This window comes from Scyliorhinus torazame, chromosome 2, assembly GCF_047496885.1.
Source record: "Scyliorhinus torazame isolate Kashiwa2021f chromosome 2, sScyTor2.1, whole genome shotgun sequence".
In the NCBI taxonomy this organism is placed as follows: Eukaryota; Metazoa; Chordata; class Chondrichthyes; order Carcharhiniformes; family Scyliorhinidae; genus Scyliorhinus; species Scyliorhinus torazame.
The window spans coordinates 132,741,030-132,761,798 of NC_092708.1; the positions used below are offsets into that span (position 1 = coordinate 132,741,030).

The 20,769-nt window shown below is 49.6% G+C and overlaps 1 protein-coding gene across 4 annotated transcripts in view; it reads right to left on the reverse strand.

Moving 5' to 3' along the window:
• ccdc141 (coiled-coil domain containing 141) overlaps positions 1-20,769 on the reverse strand; it is a 340,177-nt gene that overhangs the window by 84,414 nt on the left and 234,994 nt on the right. For all 4 annotated transcript variants that reach the window (XM_072477265.1, XM_072477274.1, XM_072477256.1 and 1 more), the window contains exons 16-17: positions 11,256-11,435; positions 11,011-11,160 (exon numbers count right to left, since the gene is read on the reverse strand). In XM_072477265.1, coding sequence (XP_072333366.1) covers positions 11,011-11,160; positions 11,256-11,435 — 330 coding nt within the window. The remainder of the gene's footprint in view (positions 1-11,010; positions 11,161-11,255; positions 11,436-20,769) is intronic.

The window sequence follows — 20,769 nt, forward strand, 5'->3', positions numbered from 1 at the left end:
TGTCGCGTTCTCCCTCTCCACTTGCCTGTTTCCCCGCGGGTTATAACTGGTCATTCTGCTCGAGGCGATGCCCTTGCTGAGCAGATACTGACGCAGCTCATCGCTCATGAACGATGTACCCCGGTCTTTGTGGATATAAGCAGGGAAACCAAACAGAGTGAGGATGCTGTGCAGTGCCTTTATCACGGTGGCCGAGGTCATGTCGGGACAGGGAACAGCGAATGGGAAGCGGGAGAACTCGTCGATGACGGTTAGGATGTAGGTATTGCGGTTGGTGGGCGGGAGGGGACCTTTGAAGTCCAGGCATAGTCGCTCAAAGAGCCCCGAGGCCTTTACAAGGAAAGCCTTGTCTGGCCGGTAGAAGTACGGTTTGCACTCCGCGCAGATCTGGCAAGCCCTGGTCATGGCCTTGACCTCCTTGGTGGAGTAAGGTAGGTTGCGGGACTTGATAAAGTGGGCGAGCCGGGTAACCCCTGGGAGACAGAGGTCATTGTGGATAGCCCGCAGGCGACCCTCCGGCGCATTGGCACACGTGCCGCGTGACAGGGCATCTGGGGGCTCATTGAGCTCCCCAGGACGATACTTAATATTGTACGTGTAGGTGGAGAGTTCGATCCTCCACCTCAAGATTTTATCATTTTTAATTTTGCCCTGTTGTGCGTTATCAAACATGAAGGCTACCGGCCATTGGTCAGTAATGTGGGTGAACCTCCTACCGGCTAGGTAGTGCCTCTAGTGTCGCACAGCCTCCACAACGGCTTGTGCCTCCTTTTTGGCTGCGGAGTGCCGAATCTCAGAGGCGGTGAGGGTCCGGGAGAAGAATGCTACTAGCCTGCCTGCCTGGTTGAGGGTAGCAGCCAGGGCGATGTCTGACGCATCGCTCTCTACCTGGAAAGGGATGGTTTTGTCCACCGCGTGCATAGCGGCCTTGTTGATGTTGGCCTTGATGCGGCTGAAGGCCGACCGGGCCTCAGCCATCAGGGGAAATGTTGTGGTCTTTATGAGTGGGCGGGCTTTGTCCGCATATCTGGGGACACTGGGCGTAATCGGAGAAAAGCCCCAAGCACCGTTTGAGGGCCTTGAGGCTATGGGGGAGGGGAAGTTCCTTAAGGGGGCGCATGCGGTCGGGGTCAGGACCTAGGACCCCGTTTTCCATGACGTAGCCGAGGATGGCTAGTTGGGTTGTGTGGAAAACGCATTTTTCCTTGTTGTAGGTCAGGTTGAGGGCTCGGGCGGTCTGGAGGAACTTTTCAAGGTTTGTGTCATGGTCCTGCTGATCATGGCCACAGATGGTGACATTGTCCAAGTACGGGTATGTAGCCCGCAAGCCGTATTGGTCCACCATTTGGTCCATCGCCCTCTGGAAGACGGACACCCCATTGGTGACGCCGAAGAGGACCCTGAGGAAGTGGAAGAGCCGGCCGGCTGCTTCGAAAGCAGAATACAGGCGGTCTTTCAGTCGGATAGGGAGCTGGTGGTAGGCGGATTTGAGGTCGACAGTGGAGAATACACGGTATTGAGCGATCCGATTTACCATTTCTGCTATGCGGGGAAGGGGGTACGCATCAAGCTGCGTGAAGCGGTTTATGGTCTGGCTGTAGTCCACGACCATCCGTTTCTATTCCCCGGACCGTCCTACCGCCACTTGTGCTCTCCAGGGGCTGTTGCTAGCCTCGATGACCCCCTCTTCCAGTAAACGCTGGACCTCTGACTTGATAAAAGTCATATCTTGGGCACTGTACCGCCGGATCCTGGTGGCGACGGGCTTACAATCGGGGGTGAGGTTCGCGAATAGTGAGGGGGGTGCAACTTTCAGTGTTGCAAGGCTGCATACCGTGAGGGGGGCCTTGTCGTAAGTGGTCACCTTCTCGATCGTGGCGGAGATTCTATGGCTCACCCGGGCGTGGAGTAGGCACAGCTTGCGAGGCCCTAGGACGGGAGTTTCCGAGGATGCCAGGCCTCGAAGCTGCCGAGCCAGTACTTAAAAATTTATCTGGCTTCTGGTGTCCTGGCTTCCAGGTTGAGCTTTGCTGGCTTGAGACTGGTGTCCATCCTAACGTAGTTCTGCTTATTAAATTGTAGTACCCTCAATAACGACACAAGAGTGTGGAATGGTAAATGAAGGTTTTAATAAGCAGAGAACTAGCCAGTTACCGAGACATGTGCTTACTGAGTGCCGCCTACAGGGCGCCACCTTATATACGGCTCCCTGGTGGGCGGAGACGGAGGCGGAGTCCCCCAAGGTTCCAAACCCGGTCTTAAAGGGGCATCACCTACATGGTGTTAAGGGTACAGTAACCATTCATCACATATTTTAAGGGAGAAAACCTTGCATGCATCGAAAGAGCCTTTTGCCTGATAAACTATTAAACAAAATAATTGCTCAGCTGTATTTTATGATCAACCACAACTACTCATATTTATAGCATCTTTAATATCATGAAACGTCACAAGGTGATCAGAGGAGCATTATAAAACAATATATGACTGAACCACAGAAGAGATATTAAGTCAGTGTTCAATCCGAGGTAAGCAGCCACGCATAAGCCGTAGGTTAGAGCAAAAAGAGGTTTATTATTACCTACAATCAAATCATCACTCCTCCCCGGAGGCTTTCCTTCCCCAAACTGCACCCAGATTGTGGTTTTAATACTAGAGGGGCTACATCTGTTGAAGCCCTGCCCCTTTATCAGGGAGGTTCATATTCCCCAGAGGGCACAAGAAACCTAATGGTTCCTATCCCGTGACCTCCGCTGGGGTTATGTGAACACCGTGCCGTTATTGGACACCTCGGGGATTCCATGTGTACTGAAAATCTGGCTTAGTTTTTCCCATAGTGGCTCGGGCAGTTGTCGCCTGTATCCACACTGCTTCCAGCCACTGAGTGAGCGTCTACCAGAAAGAGGAACATTGCCCACTGGAAAGGGTTCACAAAGCCGCTATAAACATGGGTCCAAGACGTTTCGGGCTAATCCCAAGGGTGGAGTGGGGCTGCTGCAGGTAATCGTTATTGAGCCTGAGACTGGGGCATCACTGGGCTACCTGTTCAATGTCCGTGTCGATGCTGGGCCACCAGACGTAGCTCCGGATGAGCATCTTCATTTTAGACACTCCCATGTGTCCATTATGGAGGTCTAGTACGAGCGCTGCATGTCCATCACGGGGGTGAGCCATAAGAGCATGCTGTGTTCGATACTCAGTTCTTGCATCTCCCCCGTGTAAGCCATCAGGTCCGCAGGGAGAGCCCGGTGCTGGGCCCTATGCTGGGCCCCATACTGCACCATATGCCTGATGCGGGAGAGCTGTGTGTCAGTCTGGGTCCAGCCGCGGATCCGAGATACCGTGACTGGTAGTGAGTCCATGAAATGGAGGGCAGTTATTACCTCATTGGTCGTGGTGGGAGTAGGTGGCGTAATGGGCAGTGGTAGGCGGATCAAAGCATCCACGTGGGGTATGTGGGCCCTGGAGTGGTGTTCCAATAAGTAGTCATGCTGCCAGTAATAGCACGCAGTGCTGGACGTGGGCAAAGGCTATGAGAGAAATCGCATGGTCTTCCTTGAAGAGCCCCAGAAGGGGCTTGTGGTCCTTCAGGACAGTGAGATGGTGCCCGTAGACATACTGGTGGAATTCTTTAAGTCAAATACCACGGCCAGTACTTCTTTCTCGACTTGCACGTACCGTTTTTCCACGTTGGCCAATGTCCTAAATGCAAATGCGATAGGTCACTTAGGGCCATCTTCCATTACATGTACTAGCAGGCCCGACGCCATAAGGGGGTGTCACAGGTCAGTATTGAGTGGCCTAGAAGGGTCAAAATGAGTAAGCAGTCTCGAAGAGGGAAGCTGATGCTTTACAATGTGAAAGCTGCTTGTTGCTCGGTGCCTAGAGTTGTCCCTTCTTCAGTGGTTTATGGAGGGGAGCCAATGTTGTGGCTAATCCTGGGAGGAACTTCCCATAATAATTGACCAGCCCCAGGAAAGCCCGAAGTTCCATTGGCTCCCTGGCACCGGGACTTGACGGATGGCCTGGACCTTCTCCCCCATGGGTGCAGACCGTGGTATAACAACTTGGCTGCTTTGAAGATGCACTTCTCTTGGCACAGGTGGACACCAGCCACCACAAAGCTAAAAAATAGACCTTTCACACCTTTTGTTCTGTCTGGGGACTGCTATTAGCACTCTTTCCCCTTGGTTTCTGTGGCCATTAGCACCTGTTTTCCCTGGGTTTCTGTGGCTATGACTCATCTTTCATTCTCATCCACAGTATAAATATTTCCCACTTTCTCTGTCTGTTAGCTTTGACAGTCATTGGACTCAAAACGTTAGCTCTTTTCTCTCCCTACAGATGCTGCCAGGCCTGTTGAGATTTTCCAGCATTTACTTTTTGGCACCACAAAGCTTTGTCGCACTTCTGCCAAATTGCAGAGGTGCTCCTATTCGGACGATCTGGTTATCAATACATCATCTAAGTACACCGCCACGCATATGTTCTCCATGATCCGCTGAAATATTGCGCATGCCGGGAGACCCTGAATGGTAGCCAGTTGTACTCATGGAATCTCATCCTTATCGCCAGTGTGAGATCCGAGGTGAGCAGCCATGCATAAGCCATAGGTTAGAGCACAAAGAGGTTTATTATTACTTACAATCAAATCACCACCACTCCCTAGCGGGTCTCCTTCCCCAACCTGTACCCAATTTGTGTTTTTTATACTAGAGGGGCTACACCTGTTAAGGGGAAGCCTTGCCCCTTTACCGGGGAAGTTCATATTCCTCGCAGGGCACAGGAAACCTTATGATTCCTGTCCCATGACCTCCGCTGGGGTTATAACAATCAGATGGCTAAAAATCTGCTGAAAACTTGCTGGTACAATTTAAGAAATATCTTGAGGGAGGAAAGAGAGGTAGAGGGCCCCATTGAGGGCATTCCAGATCTTGGGGCCAAGACACTGAAGGCATAGCCACCAATAGTGCAGCAATTAAAATGGAGGATGCACAAGTGGCCAGAATTGGTGCAGTGCAGATGTCTCTGAGGGTTGTGGGGTTGGAGGATGTTACAGGGAAAGGGAGGGGCAGGACAATGGAGAGATTAGGAAACCAGGGTGGGAATTTTAAAATCATGGTGTTACTTGACCGGGAGCCAGTGTAGGTTAGCATGCACAGCGGTGGTAGGGGAATGGTACTTTCTGTGATCTAAGACACAGGTAGCAGAATTCTGGATGATCACAAGTTTACCGATGATAGAATGCGGGAGACCCGCAAGGGGCATGTTGAAATAGTAAGTCTCGAGATAATAAAGCAAGGATGAGGGTTTCAACCGCAGATGAACAGGGGTGAAGTTGGGCGATGTAACCGGTCATTTTAAGAAACAATGGTAAAAATTGGGATTATAATCACATCTGTACATAATTTGCTGTGATCTGTTTTAGTTATCGTGCAGGTAAAAACAGCGATAAATTAGAATTGTATGAAAGTCATTGCTTCGACTGTAAGAAATAAAAAAGCATGCACAACGGTCATGAGTAATGCAAATTTTACAAAGACAAGCTGAGATCAGAGTAATAATAGTCACAGTAACACTTATTCTGCAAATTTGTAAATTCAAAAGATTGTCCTCATGTCCCTCTGCCAGACCCTGCCATCCACCCACTCCACATGTCCCTTCATGCCCCTTTGCCAAACTGCCCTCTCAGGCTCCTCCTGCCACATGCCAAGCTCTGGCACTCTATATCCATTGACTCACTGTACACTTTATAGAAACAATATGCACCATAGTGCTTAGTGGGACCTATCAAACCATAGTTTTGAACAAATGTAATCCATTGATGAATTTCTCTGATGAGAAAAAGTCTGGATGCAAGCTAATAAAAGTATCACTCTTGCAGGCCCTTTGAAATTTGAAAAAGAAAAAAACCCAGAAACATTTGAAAGCACTTGTTATGGCAACAAACATTGTGAAATTGACTGCATAGATCAGAGAGGCTGAGCTGTCAATCAAACTCTGAGCAGCAACAGTTTTCATAATTCACTAGCTGCCTGGGCTCTGAATCATGTCTCATTATGCACTGCTCAGGCTCTGTGATCTCTGCAGCCTATTTCACAATGTCTGTTGACTTAACTTCAGTGGTTTTGAAGTGTTTGTGGTTTGTAGCTTTTGAAACGTCAAATGGCCTGGGTGATTTTATTAGCTTCCAGTCAGACATTTTCTCATAGGAAAAATTTGTCAGTTAATTATTTTTTTCAAATTTTTTTTTTTACAAATCCCACTATACACTATGGTAAGAGTACAGTGGATCAATCAGCATGGACGTGCCAGAGTTTGGCACAGGGGCCATGATGAGCCTGAGGGGATGGGTAGAAGGGCAGACCCTGGCATAGGAGGCTGACGGGACATATGTGGTGAATGGCAGAATGGAACTTGCCACAGATGAGACCTCTTAAAATTGAATAGCTAGGATAACACTAGAATAGTTCTACATAAGTTAGTTTATTAAGGATTGTGATTAATCATAGAAAGTATACCTAGTATTCATTATTAACCATTAAACCTGTAATTTTAGGACATAACAGTAATAAGCATTTAAACTCTTGCTACAAGCAGTAGCCACAATGCATGAGTGGACTTAAGCTAGCTAACTTTCCCAAGTTTTTGAGACAAACAGGATAGTGTGGTCAGCAAATGACACAGTCAACTCAGTAAACAGTTCTTATCAGTGCCCCCAATATCCTGTCTCAGACAATCCATGGTGTAAAGAGGAAACCAGCTTTGGCATTCTGCTCCTGGATGAACAATGAGGTTGGCAGGAACTGACTGCGACACGTAGCATGGGAATGTCTGAAAAACAACTTTAGAATGGGCACAAGATCCTGGTAAACAACAGGTGACTGGATGGGGTTAAATCATGAGCTGATCACAAATCATCATTTTGCTTAAAGTAAATTTTATTGGATAATATAAAAGTGACAGCTCCAAGGATTGGATCAAGTCCAATAGGGGTGGGCTATTGATTTTTGGAAAATCCTATAATTGGTGTGTTTTTGTCAGTGTTAGCCAGATTGACCATGGCATTTATCCAGATCTCTCTCCATGTACATGAAACCAAGCTTGGAATAATAAAGCCGCCATAACCAGGTTGATGTGTATCTGCTGAGCTGTGTATTAAGCGGAGCCATAACCACGAGGGAGAAACACCACGTAAAAACTGGCTCATTATTCAGGCCTTGAAAATGCTCCTACAGGAGGCATAAGAGAACTGAGAGGGAGGGTGGAGGGCAAAGCTTGGCATCGGGGGCATGAGGAGACATAGGGGTGTGGTGCATAGAAATGCATGGGGTGGCTTGAATGAGGCAGGGGAGGGTGAAAGGGGTGAGAGCTGGAGGGCCTTTGTGTTTCTTTTCCATTGGGATAAAGTCCCATGGCACTGAGGCAAGCTTTTTAAACAGCCCACCTCCACAATTGACTGCCCTTGTGGCTGCCTCTGCACTTCTTCCCAATTGGTGGTCTGACTCCATCTTGGACCTGACCCCCAGCAATGAAGATCCCGCCTTGGAGAACACTTTCTCTCGAGGCTGGGAGTCTGAGTTGGTGATTTTGGTGATTCTCCCTATCCTCAAGGGGGAAGTGAGTTCAAAGAGGGCATGAGTGGAGATAGATGATGAACTAGAGAAAAAAAGCGAGTTCAGGACTAAGGCAAGGGAGTATTAAAGAAGGTTTGGCCAAGTTAACTAGTACAAAATCCAGGCCCGCGTGGCATCCTCATAATTTATTTTCCCACCTACCTTCCTATCGCCAGCAAATGTGGCTACAATACACACCGTCTATTTCATCTAAATCATTAACATAGGTTGTAAATAATTGAAGCACATTTCCCTGTGACACTCAACCTAAATATGCCCCATACATCCCAACTGTGTCCAGAAAGATGCTACAGTTTTCTCAGTCCTGGAATCCTACCACTTCTTAAATAAATCCCCCCTTCCACTTGGAAGTCCAAACAACAATTACAAGAACTTACATTTATATTTCACCTTTAAGATGATGAAACTTTCCAGGATGCTCTGCACATGCATTATAAAACAAAGCATAACATCAAACCCATAAAGGTATATTAGGACAAATGACCAAAAAGCTTTGTCAAAGAGATAGTATTAAGAAGTATCATAAAGGAGGAAAGTGAGGTATAAAATCTTAGAATAATAGAATTTACAGTGCAGAAGGAGGCCATTCGGCCCATCGAGTCTGCACCGGCCCTTGGAAAGAGCATCCTGCCCAAGCCCACGCTGCCATCCTATGCCTGTAATCTAGTAACCCTACCTAACCTTTTGGACACTGAGGGGAAATTTAGCATGACCAGTCCACCTAACCTGCACATTTTTGGACTGTGGGAGGAAACCAGAGCAGCCGGAGGAAGCCCACGCAGACACGGGGAGAAAGTACAAACTCCACACAGACAGCCACCCGAGGCCGCAATTGAACCCGGGTCCCTGGAGCTGTGAGGCAGCAGTGCGAACCACTGTGCCACCATGCTGCTGGGAGCTGGAGAGCTATAAGGAGGGGATTCGAGACACTGCAGCCTAGATAACTGAAGGCACAGCCACTAATGGTGGATCAATTTTGACTGGGAATGCACAAAAAGCCATAATTAAAGGACTGCTGATATCTCGGAGGATTGTGGGATTGGAGAAGATTACAGAACTATAGATGAGCATTTTCAAATCAAGGTGTTGCTTGACTGTGACTAAACATATGTGATCCTTCCTCCTTTCAAAGCTTTAAAGACTGGCTTTACCTAACACTGGCCCCTTATACCTTGTTCTATGGTTGAATAGATGTTAATGATCCCATAGAGTATTCCAAATTCTTCTCTTCACCACGAATGGAAGAACGAATGATTGTTTATGAGATTTTATGATACATGAGATTGCATTTGCCTCCATAATAATGATGACTGGCTTTCAACTTAATTCATTGAATGCTAATACTTTCTTGTCCTATGTAATGGAGAAAGGTGCTTAATAAATAAAATAAATATTTATTTAAAAATTGAAATTAAAGTGATACGTGGTCTTTGGAGTTGAATCAATTTTTCCAACGTTTGTTGGAACATGTAGGCGTCTCCTTCCGAAACAGTTAATGTTAGCCTGAGAATTCACAGGTTATTATTATTGTAGTGGAACATTCTCCCAGATATTTAGGAATCTCTCATTTTCTTTTGGAAGAGTACTGTACTGGCCTGTCTCCCTGAGTTTTCCTGCCATGCTTTTATGGTCTGTGTTCTCACTGGTTTTACTGTGCTGTCATGCTCCCTTCAATTAACCACATGGTAGTGAATTAGTCATTTTTAAAGAAGGCTCATATTATTCACTAGTTTATTTCATTGATAGGAAATGTTCAGTTCTGATCTGAATGAAACTGTGACCAGAGCCAAGCAGTTTTGCTCTCACAGCAGTTCAGCTAAAGAGATGAACAGTCTTTAAATCAATGCAGCCTTGTCTGACGACAAGGAGGAGCTGAAACAAGCTGAGAAGCATCTTCTGCAGACATACAGCCAGAGTTTATGCAGAGGTCTGACAGGAGTCGGATCTTGACTTGAAAGCAGTATCAAGAGATTGCTCTTTCTCAAAGAATATCTGTGTAAAGCAGGTATTCCTATGTGCCATTGGTAGTTAAAGTGGATTGAGAGCTGAGATGTATTTTTTCCTGTTGTGTAAGTGGGAATAAAGGTAGCAGTTAAGAGTATTGTATTCATTGTATTAAATATTATTGTGTAAGGGGTAATTGTAGGTTATTTTCTGGTGTGATGTTCAAGATATTCTAATACTGTTAGTAATAAAGTTATTTTTATTATACCATATCTCTATTTCTTCGTGCAATCGCTCCTTTCCTCACAGTCTTACAAATTAAAATAAAACATTGGGGTTTCTGCCAGAATCCTAGCCACTGTTGGGGTCTTGTCTGGGATCCTAATACAATCCAAGGCAGTGAGATTACTATGTGGATTGGGAAACCTGGCTCTATTCCTAAATAATTACTCCTAAAGCACCATATTTAACACTGAAAAAGCCATTGACACAAATTGCACCAAAAATAGAGATTTTGACCTAGAAATTTGTCTAGAAACATTTACACGCATGGAAAATGTAACATTTGCAAAGTGTGGGCCAGAGGCAAAATAGATGGCAATTATCCCAGAGGAAGCTTCGCAATTTTGTAGGTCCTGGAAATTAAGGTGTGGAGGGGCTGGGAGGGAGGCGAGCAAGAGAGCTGTGTTCACAACCCATTAATAGGTCACATTAACACTGTGGAGCCAGGATGAACACTCATGCTTTCTCTTGTTACCATATAAATATGACTTTCAAAACACATGTTTTACTATTTTGGTGACAGCCTTCAGCTGTCCCTATAAAGACTACTGGATAAGCCTCAGTAGGAAACACACTGAACATCGCAGTTAAGGGTTTTTGTGTCACTGTATTAACTAACAATGTGTAAGGGGTAATTACAAGTTACTTTTGTGTGTGATGTTAAGATATTTTAATACTGTGTTAGTAATAAAGTTTGCTTTCATATACCAGGTCCCTATTTGAAATCACTCCTGGGGCAAGGCATCCTTTCCTCACAGTCTTACAAAATTAAAATAAAATATTGGGGTTTCTGTCCAGTATCCACGTCAATGGTGGTGTCTGGTCCCAGATCATAATACTCCCTTCTCCTGTTCTCCACTCAGAAAATGGGCAGAACAAAAAGTAATTCCTCCATCTTTATGTCAGTCCCTTTCAACACATATTGTAAACAGTACATACTGTAAACAGTCATGCCATGGCAGGCATTAGAATTTAAGTATCAGAGATAGGAAAAAGAAAGGCAGTCCAAAGTGATTGACTGCAATAAGGGAAGTTTGCAGATTGACATGGAGGTCTGGCAAACCACCAACATGCCTCATCCATTGCAATAATGTTTTAAATCAACTGATCCTTCTTTTTCCAAAAACCCCTTGATTTTTCTACAAACCTCATTCATTTCTTCTTTCATGGTACAGTAATGCAAATTTGCCTCCAGTTTTTCTCCATGTTGATCTGCTTTTGCACTCCACTGGATGCTCTGACCCTCTAGAACTTCAAGTTTCTGCTGAAGAGAGTCCACTGAAGCTTCAATGAATTTCTACCCAAAAGAAAGTCATCAGAGGTTAAACAGGCTAGCGAATTTAGTAATTTGTGTCAATGGAAAGATTTCTGCACAATCTAAATTTAACTTACGGACTGCTGTGTAATGGAGATTATATCCGTTGCTAATGTAAGAGACAATTTATACAAATGGCGCACATGTATCTCCTTTTCTTTGTGGTGACTAAGTTGTATCTTTGCTTGACTGCTGGTGTCTGACATTCTTAACAGTTCTGGATATTGCAGCTCTCCGGTCTTCATCATCTCCTCAAGCTGAAATGAAACCCATTAAATTACAACTGATAATAAAAATTACTGCAACAACAGCAACTTTTATTTATATGGGGCTTTATTTAAAAAAAAGTATTCACATTTTTCAATTTTATACACAAACAGTAAAACAGTATTACAATTTTTAAAAAACGTGGAGCCCTCATCCACCCCCCCCCCCCCCACCCCTGTACAAAACATCTCCCTGCAGAAACCCCATCACCCACTCCCCTCCCTCCTCATTCCCTAACAGCTAACAGTGACCTGCTTTTTATTCCCGCCAGCAATGCTTGACGCCACCTTTAGAAAATAGAGACAGGACTGGGAGACACTAGTAGTCAGGGACTTTTACATAGGGGACAGACTCACGACCTTGGATGATCTAATGGAAGATCTGGAGCTACTGACAGGACTGGAACTCCGGCACCTTTAAATTAACACTTTCTCCGCAAGGAGGCGGCAAGGTACCCTAGGGCCCAAGAGACAAGTTACTGGAAGAACTAATAAACATGGACTGTAAAGAGAGGGGTGGGGGGGAACTGTGTGGACATCTATGGACGGTTGCTGGAAAGGGCAAGAGCACCACTGGATGGAGCCAGGCAAAAATGAGAGGACGACCTTTGGGTGGAAGTAGGTTGGGGATTCTGGGGTGAAGCACCAACTCCATCTCCTCCTGCACTAGGCTAAGCCTCATGCAGTTTAAAGTGGTGCACAGAATGCACCTGACCAGAACCCGAATGAACAGGTTCTTCCCGTAGGTGGAGGATAAATGTGAACGGCGCCAGGGAAGCTCAGCCAACCACGTCCACATGTTCGGAGCCTGCTCCAGACTTGTCGGGTTCTGGACAGTCTTTTTCAAGGCGATGTCCAAGGTTGTGGGGGAGAGGGTGGGAATCTTTGGGGTATCAGAACAGCCAGAACTACATGTGGGGAAGAAGGCCGACGGCCTGGCTTTTGCATCCCTAATCACACGCTGGAGAATCCTGCTCGGCTGGCAATCAGCAGCACCACCCACAGCTGCAAACTGGCTGGAAGACCTATCGGAATTTCTCCACCTCGAGAAGATAAAGTACACCATCCGAGGGTCGGACAAGGGCTTCCACAAAGCATAGGGGCTATATATCAGCCTGTTCCAAGACCTGTTTGAAGCCAACAGTGACTAGGCAAAGAGGTGGTGGGGGAGGAGGGATGGCAGAAAACAAATAAGAACACACACAATGGAGAGGAGCAGAAGGGGAGGGGAGATGAAGTGAAGAGGGAACCCAAGGGAGTCACAGAGTGAAACAAGGGGAGAAAGGAAGGAGGGGTGGTGCAGGAAGCCCCCCCCCACCCCCCACCCCCCCCCCCCCGCTGGACCCTGCAAGGACAACAACTAAAACCGCAGCAGAACGTAGGGGAGCACAGTGTCTGACACCCAGGGTGAAAGGTGGTATTAGGGAAAAAACAGACAGTCAACGGGCATAAGGGAGGGAGGGGTGATGGTCAGCAGATGGAGAGAGTATATGTAAACATTTGTAAATAAGAGACATCACGACATGTAAATACCAGGTGAACTATATGTTAAGTTGTTATTCTGTAAAAACTGAAAATGCCAATAAAAATATTTTAAAAAGAAAGTACAGAATAAACAGCTGCCATCTCCAGTACAACCCCTCAATTGCCCTCCTCACGGTGCACTTAACTTTCTCGAGTCATAAGAACTTGATAAGATTCCCCTGCCACAACGAGGCACTGGGTGGAGAGGTTGACCTACACCCAGCAGCACCCACCTTCGAGCAATCAGTGAGGCGAAGGCCAGGACATCAATTCCCACCCCCGTCTGCAGCTCTGTCTGGTCCAACACCCCAAATATGGGCCCCCTAGGTACAGGGCTCAGTTCAATTTGTAGAATTACTGACATGGTGCTGAAGAAGGAGACCCCCATGAGCTTAGGGAGCGACCAGAACATGTGAACATGATTAGCCGGGCCCCTCCCATACCACTCACACTTATCCTCCACCTCCTCAAACAGCTTGCTCATCCTGAATTTGGTCAGGGGGGCCCTAAGCACTACCTTCAACCGTATCAACCCTAACCTCGCACATGATGACATTGCATTCACCCCATTCCTCCAGCTCAGACCCCAACTCCTCCTCCCACTTAGCCTTACCCCATCCACCGACACTGCCTCTTCCACCATAATCCTACCATAAATCTCCTATGTACTTCCCTCCTCCATTCCGGCCAGCGACAAAACCCTCTCCAACAACAAGGACAGAACACCACAGGGAATGTTGGGGAAACCTCTTTGGTGAAGTTGGGAACCTGCAGGTACCTAAAAACATCAGCATGTGAAAGCCCAAATTTCTCCGACAACTCCTCCAGGCTCGTAAATCGCCCCTCCAAAAACAAGTCTCTCATCCCTCCCACCTCCTTCCCCTCCACCCCCTAAACCTGCCATCCAGCCTCGCCGGCTCAAACGGTGTGGTAGTATGTATTGGGGGTCATGTGGGACTGGAAGCCCTAATGTCTTTGGCTGACAGACCCCGGGTCCTGGTTGGCCGTTGACCTCTAGCTCCGCCCTGAAGGCGGAGTATAAGAAGCCGGTGTCTTCCCCCGCAGGCCAGTTTACTATCGAGCTGCGGGGGAACAGACACGCTTAATAAATTGTAGCCCACAAAGCCTCATCGACTTCACTCTATTCGTCTCACGGAGTCTTTGTGCGCTACAAACGGATGGTTCACACAAATCAGCACCAGCTTCGATACTGCCCCCAATATAAAGTGCTGCTGAACTTGTTTCCATATGTTCAATGTGGAGACCACTATTCGCTGCAGTGTGCCAGGCCCGCTCAATCGCCGCTATTGTCCCTGCACCCCCTGCGTGTGGCCAGTGGGTGCCGCCATCTTACTCGCCTCAGACCACGTGCGGCCAGTGGGTGCCGCCATCTTGCTCCCCTCACAACACGTGCGGCCCGTGCGTGCCGCCATCTTGCTTGCCTCACAACCAATGGGCGGAGCCATCTTGCCTGCCCCAGGACACGTGCAGACCGAGGGCGCCGCCATCTTGCCTGCCTCAGGACGCGCGCGGCCCGTGGACGCCGCCATCTTGCCCGCCTCAGAACCCCTGCCTGTTGGGCAACTCATCGGGCTGCTCATCGCCTGCAACCACAGGCGACCAGCCGCGTCTCGCTTCTGTCACGATCGACCAGTCCCAACTGCACAACCTCGCGACCGCGTCGACAAAGGTGAAGGTCGACGGGCATGAGATATCCTGCCTTCTGGACTCCGGGAGCACTGAGAGCTTCATCCACCCCGATAGGGTAAGGCGCTGCTCCCTCGCGGTACACCCCATTAACCAAAGAATCTCCCTGGCCTCCGGATCCCACTCTGTGGCGATCCGGGGGTACTGCATCGCCACCCTCACCATCCAGGGCGTAGAGTTCAGCGGCTTCCGGCTCTATGTCCTCCCCAACCTCTGCGCTGCCTTGCTACTCGGCCTGGACTTCCAGTGCAACCTCCAGAGCCTAACCCTGAAATTCAGCAGGCCCCTACCACCCCTTAATGTATGCGGCCTCACGACCCTTAAGGTCGACCCGCCTTCTCTGTTTGCAAACCTCACCCCGGATTGCAAACCCGTTGCCACCAGGAACAGACGATACAGCGCCCAGGACAGGACCTTCATCAGGTCTGAGGTCCAGCGGCTGCTGCAGGAAAGTATCATCGAGGCCAGCAACAGCCCCTGGAGTGGCCAAGTGGTAGTGGTGAAAACGGGGGAGAAAAACAAGATGGTCGTTGACTACAGTCAGACCATCAATCGGTACACGCAGCTCGACGCGTACCCCCTCCCACGCATATCTGATATGGTCAATCAGCTTGCACAGTACCGGGTCTTCTCGACAGTGGACCCGAAATCTGCCTACCACCAGCTCCCCATTCGCAAGGCGGACCGCCCGTACACCGCGTTTGAAGCGGACGGCCGCCTTTACCATTTTCTTAGGATTCCTTTCAGCGTCACCAACGGGGTCTCAGTCTTCCAACGGGAGATGGGCCGAATGGTTGACCGATACAGACTGCGGGCCACTTTCCTATATCTGGATAACGTCACCATCTGCGGCCACGACCAGCAGGACCACGACGCTAATCTTTCCAAATTTCTCCACACCACCAAACTCCTCAACCTAACCTACCACAAGGAGAAGTGTGTGTTCAGCACGAACCGATTAGCCATCCTCGACTATGTGGTTCAGAACGGAGTTCTGGGGCCCGACCCCGATCGCATGCACCCCCTCATGGATCACCCCCTTCCCCACTGCCCCAAAGCCCTCAAACGATGCCTGGGGTTCTTTTCGTACTACGCCCAGTGGGTCCCAAACTATGTGGACAAGGCCCGCCCACTCATCCACTCCACCGGTTTCCCACTGATGCACGAGGCTCACCAGGCCTTCAACCGTATCAAGGCCGACATCGCCAAGGCCGCGATGCACGCGGTTGACGAGACGCTCCCCTTTTAAGTCGAGAGCGATGCATCAGACGTCGCTTTGGCCGCCACCCTTAACCAGGCAGGCAGGCCCGTGGCATTCTTTTCCTGCACCCTCCATGCCTCCGAAATTCGGCACTCCTCCGTCGAAAAGGAGGCCCAAGCCATCGTTGAAGCTGTGCGGCACTGGAAGCATTACCTGGCCGGCAGGAGATTCACTCTCCTCACTGACCAACAGTCGGTTGCCTTCATGTTTAACACACAGCGGGGTAAGATCAAAAATGATAAGATCTTGTGGTGGAGGATCGAGCTGTCCACCTTTAATTACGAGATTTTGTATCGCCCCGGTAAGCTCAACAAGCCCCCCGATGCCCTATCCCGAGGCACATGTGCTATCACCAGTCAGGGCTATCACCAGAGACTGCCAGGTCTGCGCAGAGTGTAAACCGCACGTCTACCGGCCAGACCGTGTGCGCCTGGTGAATGCCTCCCGCCCCTTTGAACGCCTCAGCGTGGACTTCAAAGGGACCCTCCCCTCCACCGACCGCAAACACGTAATTTCTCGATGTGGTCGACGAATATTCCAGATTCCCCTTCGCCATCCCATGACCCGATATGACGTATGCCACCGTCATCAAAGCCCTCAACACCATCTTCGCTCTGTTTGGTTTCCCCGCCTACGTCCACAGCGATGGAGCGGAAGAATGGGACGGTCTGGAAGGCCGTCCAGCTGGCCCCACGGTCCAGAAATCTCCCAGCCTCCCGCTGGCAGGAAGTCCTCCCCGACGCACTTCACTCCATTTGGTCGCTCCTGTGCACGGTGACTAACGAAACCCCCCATGAACGTCTCTTTGCCTTCCCCAGGAAGTCCACCTCCTGGGTTTCGCTCCCAACGTGGCTGGCAGCTCCAGGACCCGTTCTCCTCCGCAAGCACGTGCGGCTCCACAAGGCGGACCCGTTGGTTGAGAGGGTACAGCTACTACACGCAAACCCGCAGTACGCCTACGTAGCGTATCCCGACGGCTGCTAAGACACAGTCTCCCTCAGGAACCTGGCACAAGCTGGGTCCCCACACACTCCCCTCCCTCTGGACCGGCACCACCCTCTCTTCCCCCAGCGCACCCCACCAGAGCCGCCGCTCCAGGACAATCCGTCCTCCCCTTGGTCCCATCCGGGGATGAAGAGGATGTCGGCACGCTTCCGGAGTCACCGACGACCGAGCTGATGCCGGACTCGCCACCAGCACTGCGGCGCTCTCAACGACGGATCAAGGCGCCCGACCGTCCAAATCTGTAACCTTCTCTGAGATGGTTATGACAACCTGTATGTAAATAGGTTTCCACCACCCCCACTGGACTCATTTTTAACAGGGGGTGAATGTGGTAGTCACCACTGTTGTATTATATTGTATATACTGCACTGCATACGAGAGTATGGGGGTAGATCCCTGCCTGCTGGCTCCGCCCAGTAGGCGGAGTATAAATGTGTGTGCTCTCCAAACTGCAGCCATTTCGGCAGCAGCTGTAGGAGGCCACACATCTGTGTAATAAAGCCTCGATTACTCTCTACTCTCGTCTCGTCGTAATTGATCAGTGTTCAGCTGAATACATCCCCAGAGCTGAATACTTCCCCAGAGCAAGCGGCAGCGAGGATTTTGTGAGGGCCACGAAGAATCCAGCACGAGTTTTAAGGATACAAATTAATAACATTTATTTACAATAACATATATATATAACAGCAGCAGCAACTTCCCTTGCTGTACACTCCTTCCTGCTGGTTCCTAAACTGGCCAGCTTTATTTATACTAGGAGTTTACTAATGGTTTCTCCGCCCCCCTCATTGGGGAAGCTCATACTCCCACAGGATTGTGGGATTGTCATTAGTCCCCAGCCAATGGTAAGCAGGCAGGTTATAACATCCCTCCCCCCCAAAGTCCAAGGAATCCACCGAAGACCCTGGCGAAGGAGGGAATCGGACTCGTTTTGCCGCAGGCCGGACACCATTTGCACGCGGCGCAGGATCAGGCAGCGTGTAACGAGACGGAGACCGGCGCTTCCGTGATGAACGGCGCAACGGTTGTACATCCACGGCCCGTGGACCCGAGGATTCCTCCTCTGATGCATCCTGTGTCTCCATCTCGGAGTCAGAGTCTGCTGCCTCCGTCATGTCAGCGTCTCTATCTCCATTCGGTTCTGTAACGACCTGCGCAGGCTTCGAGTGAGGCACCAGTGGAAGATTGTGAGGACTACCTTTCCTTGTCTCTGGTCTCTGCGGCTGTAGAAATGAGCTCCGGGGGCGGGGAATCTTTTGAGGGGATAGTCTTCTGGACCGAACGTGGTCTACATGTTTGCGCTGGAGACGACCCTGGGCTTGCACCGGGTAAGATATAGGGCCCGTTTGGCGAAAGATTACACCAGGAACCCACTGGGCACCACCAGCAAAATTCCGAACGAACACTGGGTCACCAGGCGCAAACTGCCGAATCGGCCGATGCCGAGAAAATCCCTGTCCCTGCCGTTCTTGTGTGCGGCGTACTTTTGCGCCAATGTCCGGGAAAACCATACTAAGGCGGGTGCGAAGTCTCCGGCCCATTAGGAGTTCTGTGGGAGCTACCCCAGTCACCGCATGGGGGGTGGTCCGATACGTAAACAAAAAGCGAGCCGTCTCGTGTCCATTGATCCGGAAGGCTGCTTCGTTAGGCCTCTTTTGAATGTCTGCACTGCGCGCTCTGCCAACTCATTTGAAGCCGGGTGGTAAGGGGCAGTGCGGATATGGCGTATGCCGTTCATCTTCGTGAACCTCGCAAACTCCTCACTCGTGAATGGAGTATGGAGTGCCGTTATCCGTGACCAGCACCTCGGGAAGGCCATGCGTACTAAACGACAAACGCATCTTTTCAATTGTTGCGCAGGATGTTGTCCCCTGCATCTTATGCACCTCTAGCCATTTAGACTGGGCGTCAATTAATAGAAGGAACATGGATCCTTGAAAAGGGCCTGCGAAATCTGTATGCAAGCGTGCCCAAGGCCATTCCCAGTGATGTAGGGGCGCGGCCGGCGGAAGCTTCTGATGCTCCTGGCAAATGGAGCAGTTTTGGGGTACCTTCTCAATGTCGGTGTCAAGGCCTGGCCACCAGACATAACTCCGGGCCAACATTTTCATTTTGGTCACACCTGGATGCCCATTGTGCAAGTCTGTTAGTATCAGCTCCTGGTCTTTTTCCGGGACAATCACACGCGTCCCCCACAAGAGGATGCCGTCTTCCATGCTGAATTCTGACAGCTTGGAGGAAAATGCCCGCAACTCGCCTGGGAGCTGTCTATGCTGCCCACCATACAGGACTATGTGCCGAACCTTTGGCAGGACTGGCTCCGTCTGGGTCCACTCACGGATCTGTGATGCCGTGACAGGCAAGGTGTCCATAAAATTTAGGGTTGCAACCACCTCACCGGTCGTGGGGGTCGACATGGGGCCGGTCGATAAAGGCAATCGGCTCAGTGCGTCGGCATTTGCTATCTGCGTACCTGGTTTGTGCTCCAGAGAATACTCGTATGCAGCAAGCAACAAAGCCCAGCACTGGATCCGTGCGGAAGCAATGGGCGGTATTGGCTTAACCTCTCTGAAAAGTCCCAGCAGAGGCTTATGATCAGTCACGATAGTGAAATGGCGGCCATACACGTACTGGTGGAAGCATTTCACCGCAAAAGCCACTGCCAGGCCCTCCTTCTCGATCTGCGCGTACATTTTCTCCCCTGCAGTCAATGTGCGGGGGGCGAAAACTATCGGTCGCTTGGCCCCGTTCTCCATCTTGTGGGACAGGACGGCCCCAATACCATACGGGGATGCATCACATGTGACGAGCAAAGGCTTTCCAGGATCATAGTGGGTTAGTAACCCAGACGATGACAATTGATGCTTTACCCGCCGGAAAGCGGTTTCTTGCGGCTGACCCCAAACCCAGGTGTGATTTTTCTTTAGCAGAAGGTGCAAAGGGGCCAGCGTAGTTGCCAGATTGGGGAGGAACTTCCCGTAATAGTTTACGAGACCGAGAAAAGAATGAAGATGCAAAGTGTCAGTCGGGGCGGGGGCCTGTTGAATTGCACGCACCTTCTCTGCGATGGGGTGCAAACCTTCGCGGTCCACCCGATAACCTAGGTAGACTACTTCCTTTGCCTGAAATACGCACTTTGTGCGACGTAAACGGACTCCAGCCTCCGAAAGGCGTCTAAGGACAGCCTCCAGATTTTCCAAATGTTCCTGCTCCGACGTCCCTGTAATCAAAACGTCATCTAAGTAGACAGCAACACGTGGTAAACCTCTCAAAATGCCCTCCATAACACGTTGAAAAATTTCACAGGCAGAAGGTATTCCAAAGGGCAACCGTGTATATTCATACAGGCCCCGGTGTGTATTAATCGTTACATATGGTCGGGAGGCAGGGTCCAGCTCCAACTGCAGGTAGGCGTGGCTCATATCCAATTTTGTGAACGAGAGTCCACCTGCAAGCTTCGCGTAGAGATCCTCTATGCGAGGCATTGGATATCGGTCGAGTCAGGAAGCCGTATTCACTGTAAGTTTATAGTCGCCACACAAGCGAACTGTGGCATCTGGCTTCATTACAGATACAATTGGTGCTGCCCAGTCAGCAAAACGGACGGGCCTGGTAATACAAAACTCTCCAAACGAGTGAGCTCCCCTTCTACCTCCTCGAGCAAGGCGTAAGGCTCGGGCGCGCCCAGAAATAGCGCAGCGTGGCTCCTGGTTCGACTTGGATATGGGCTACGGCCCCTTTTATTTTCCCCAAACCAGGCTGGAATACATCTGGGTATCGTCCTAGCACCTCAGTCAACCCTTCAAAAACTGTTTGGAGGATGTGCTG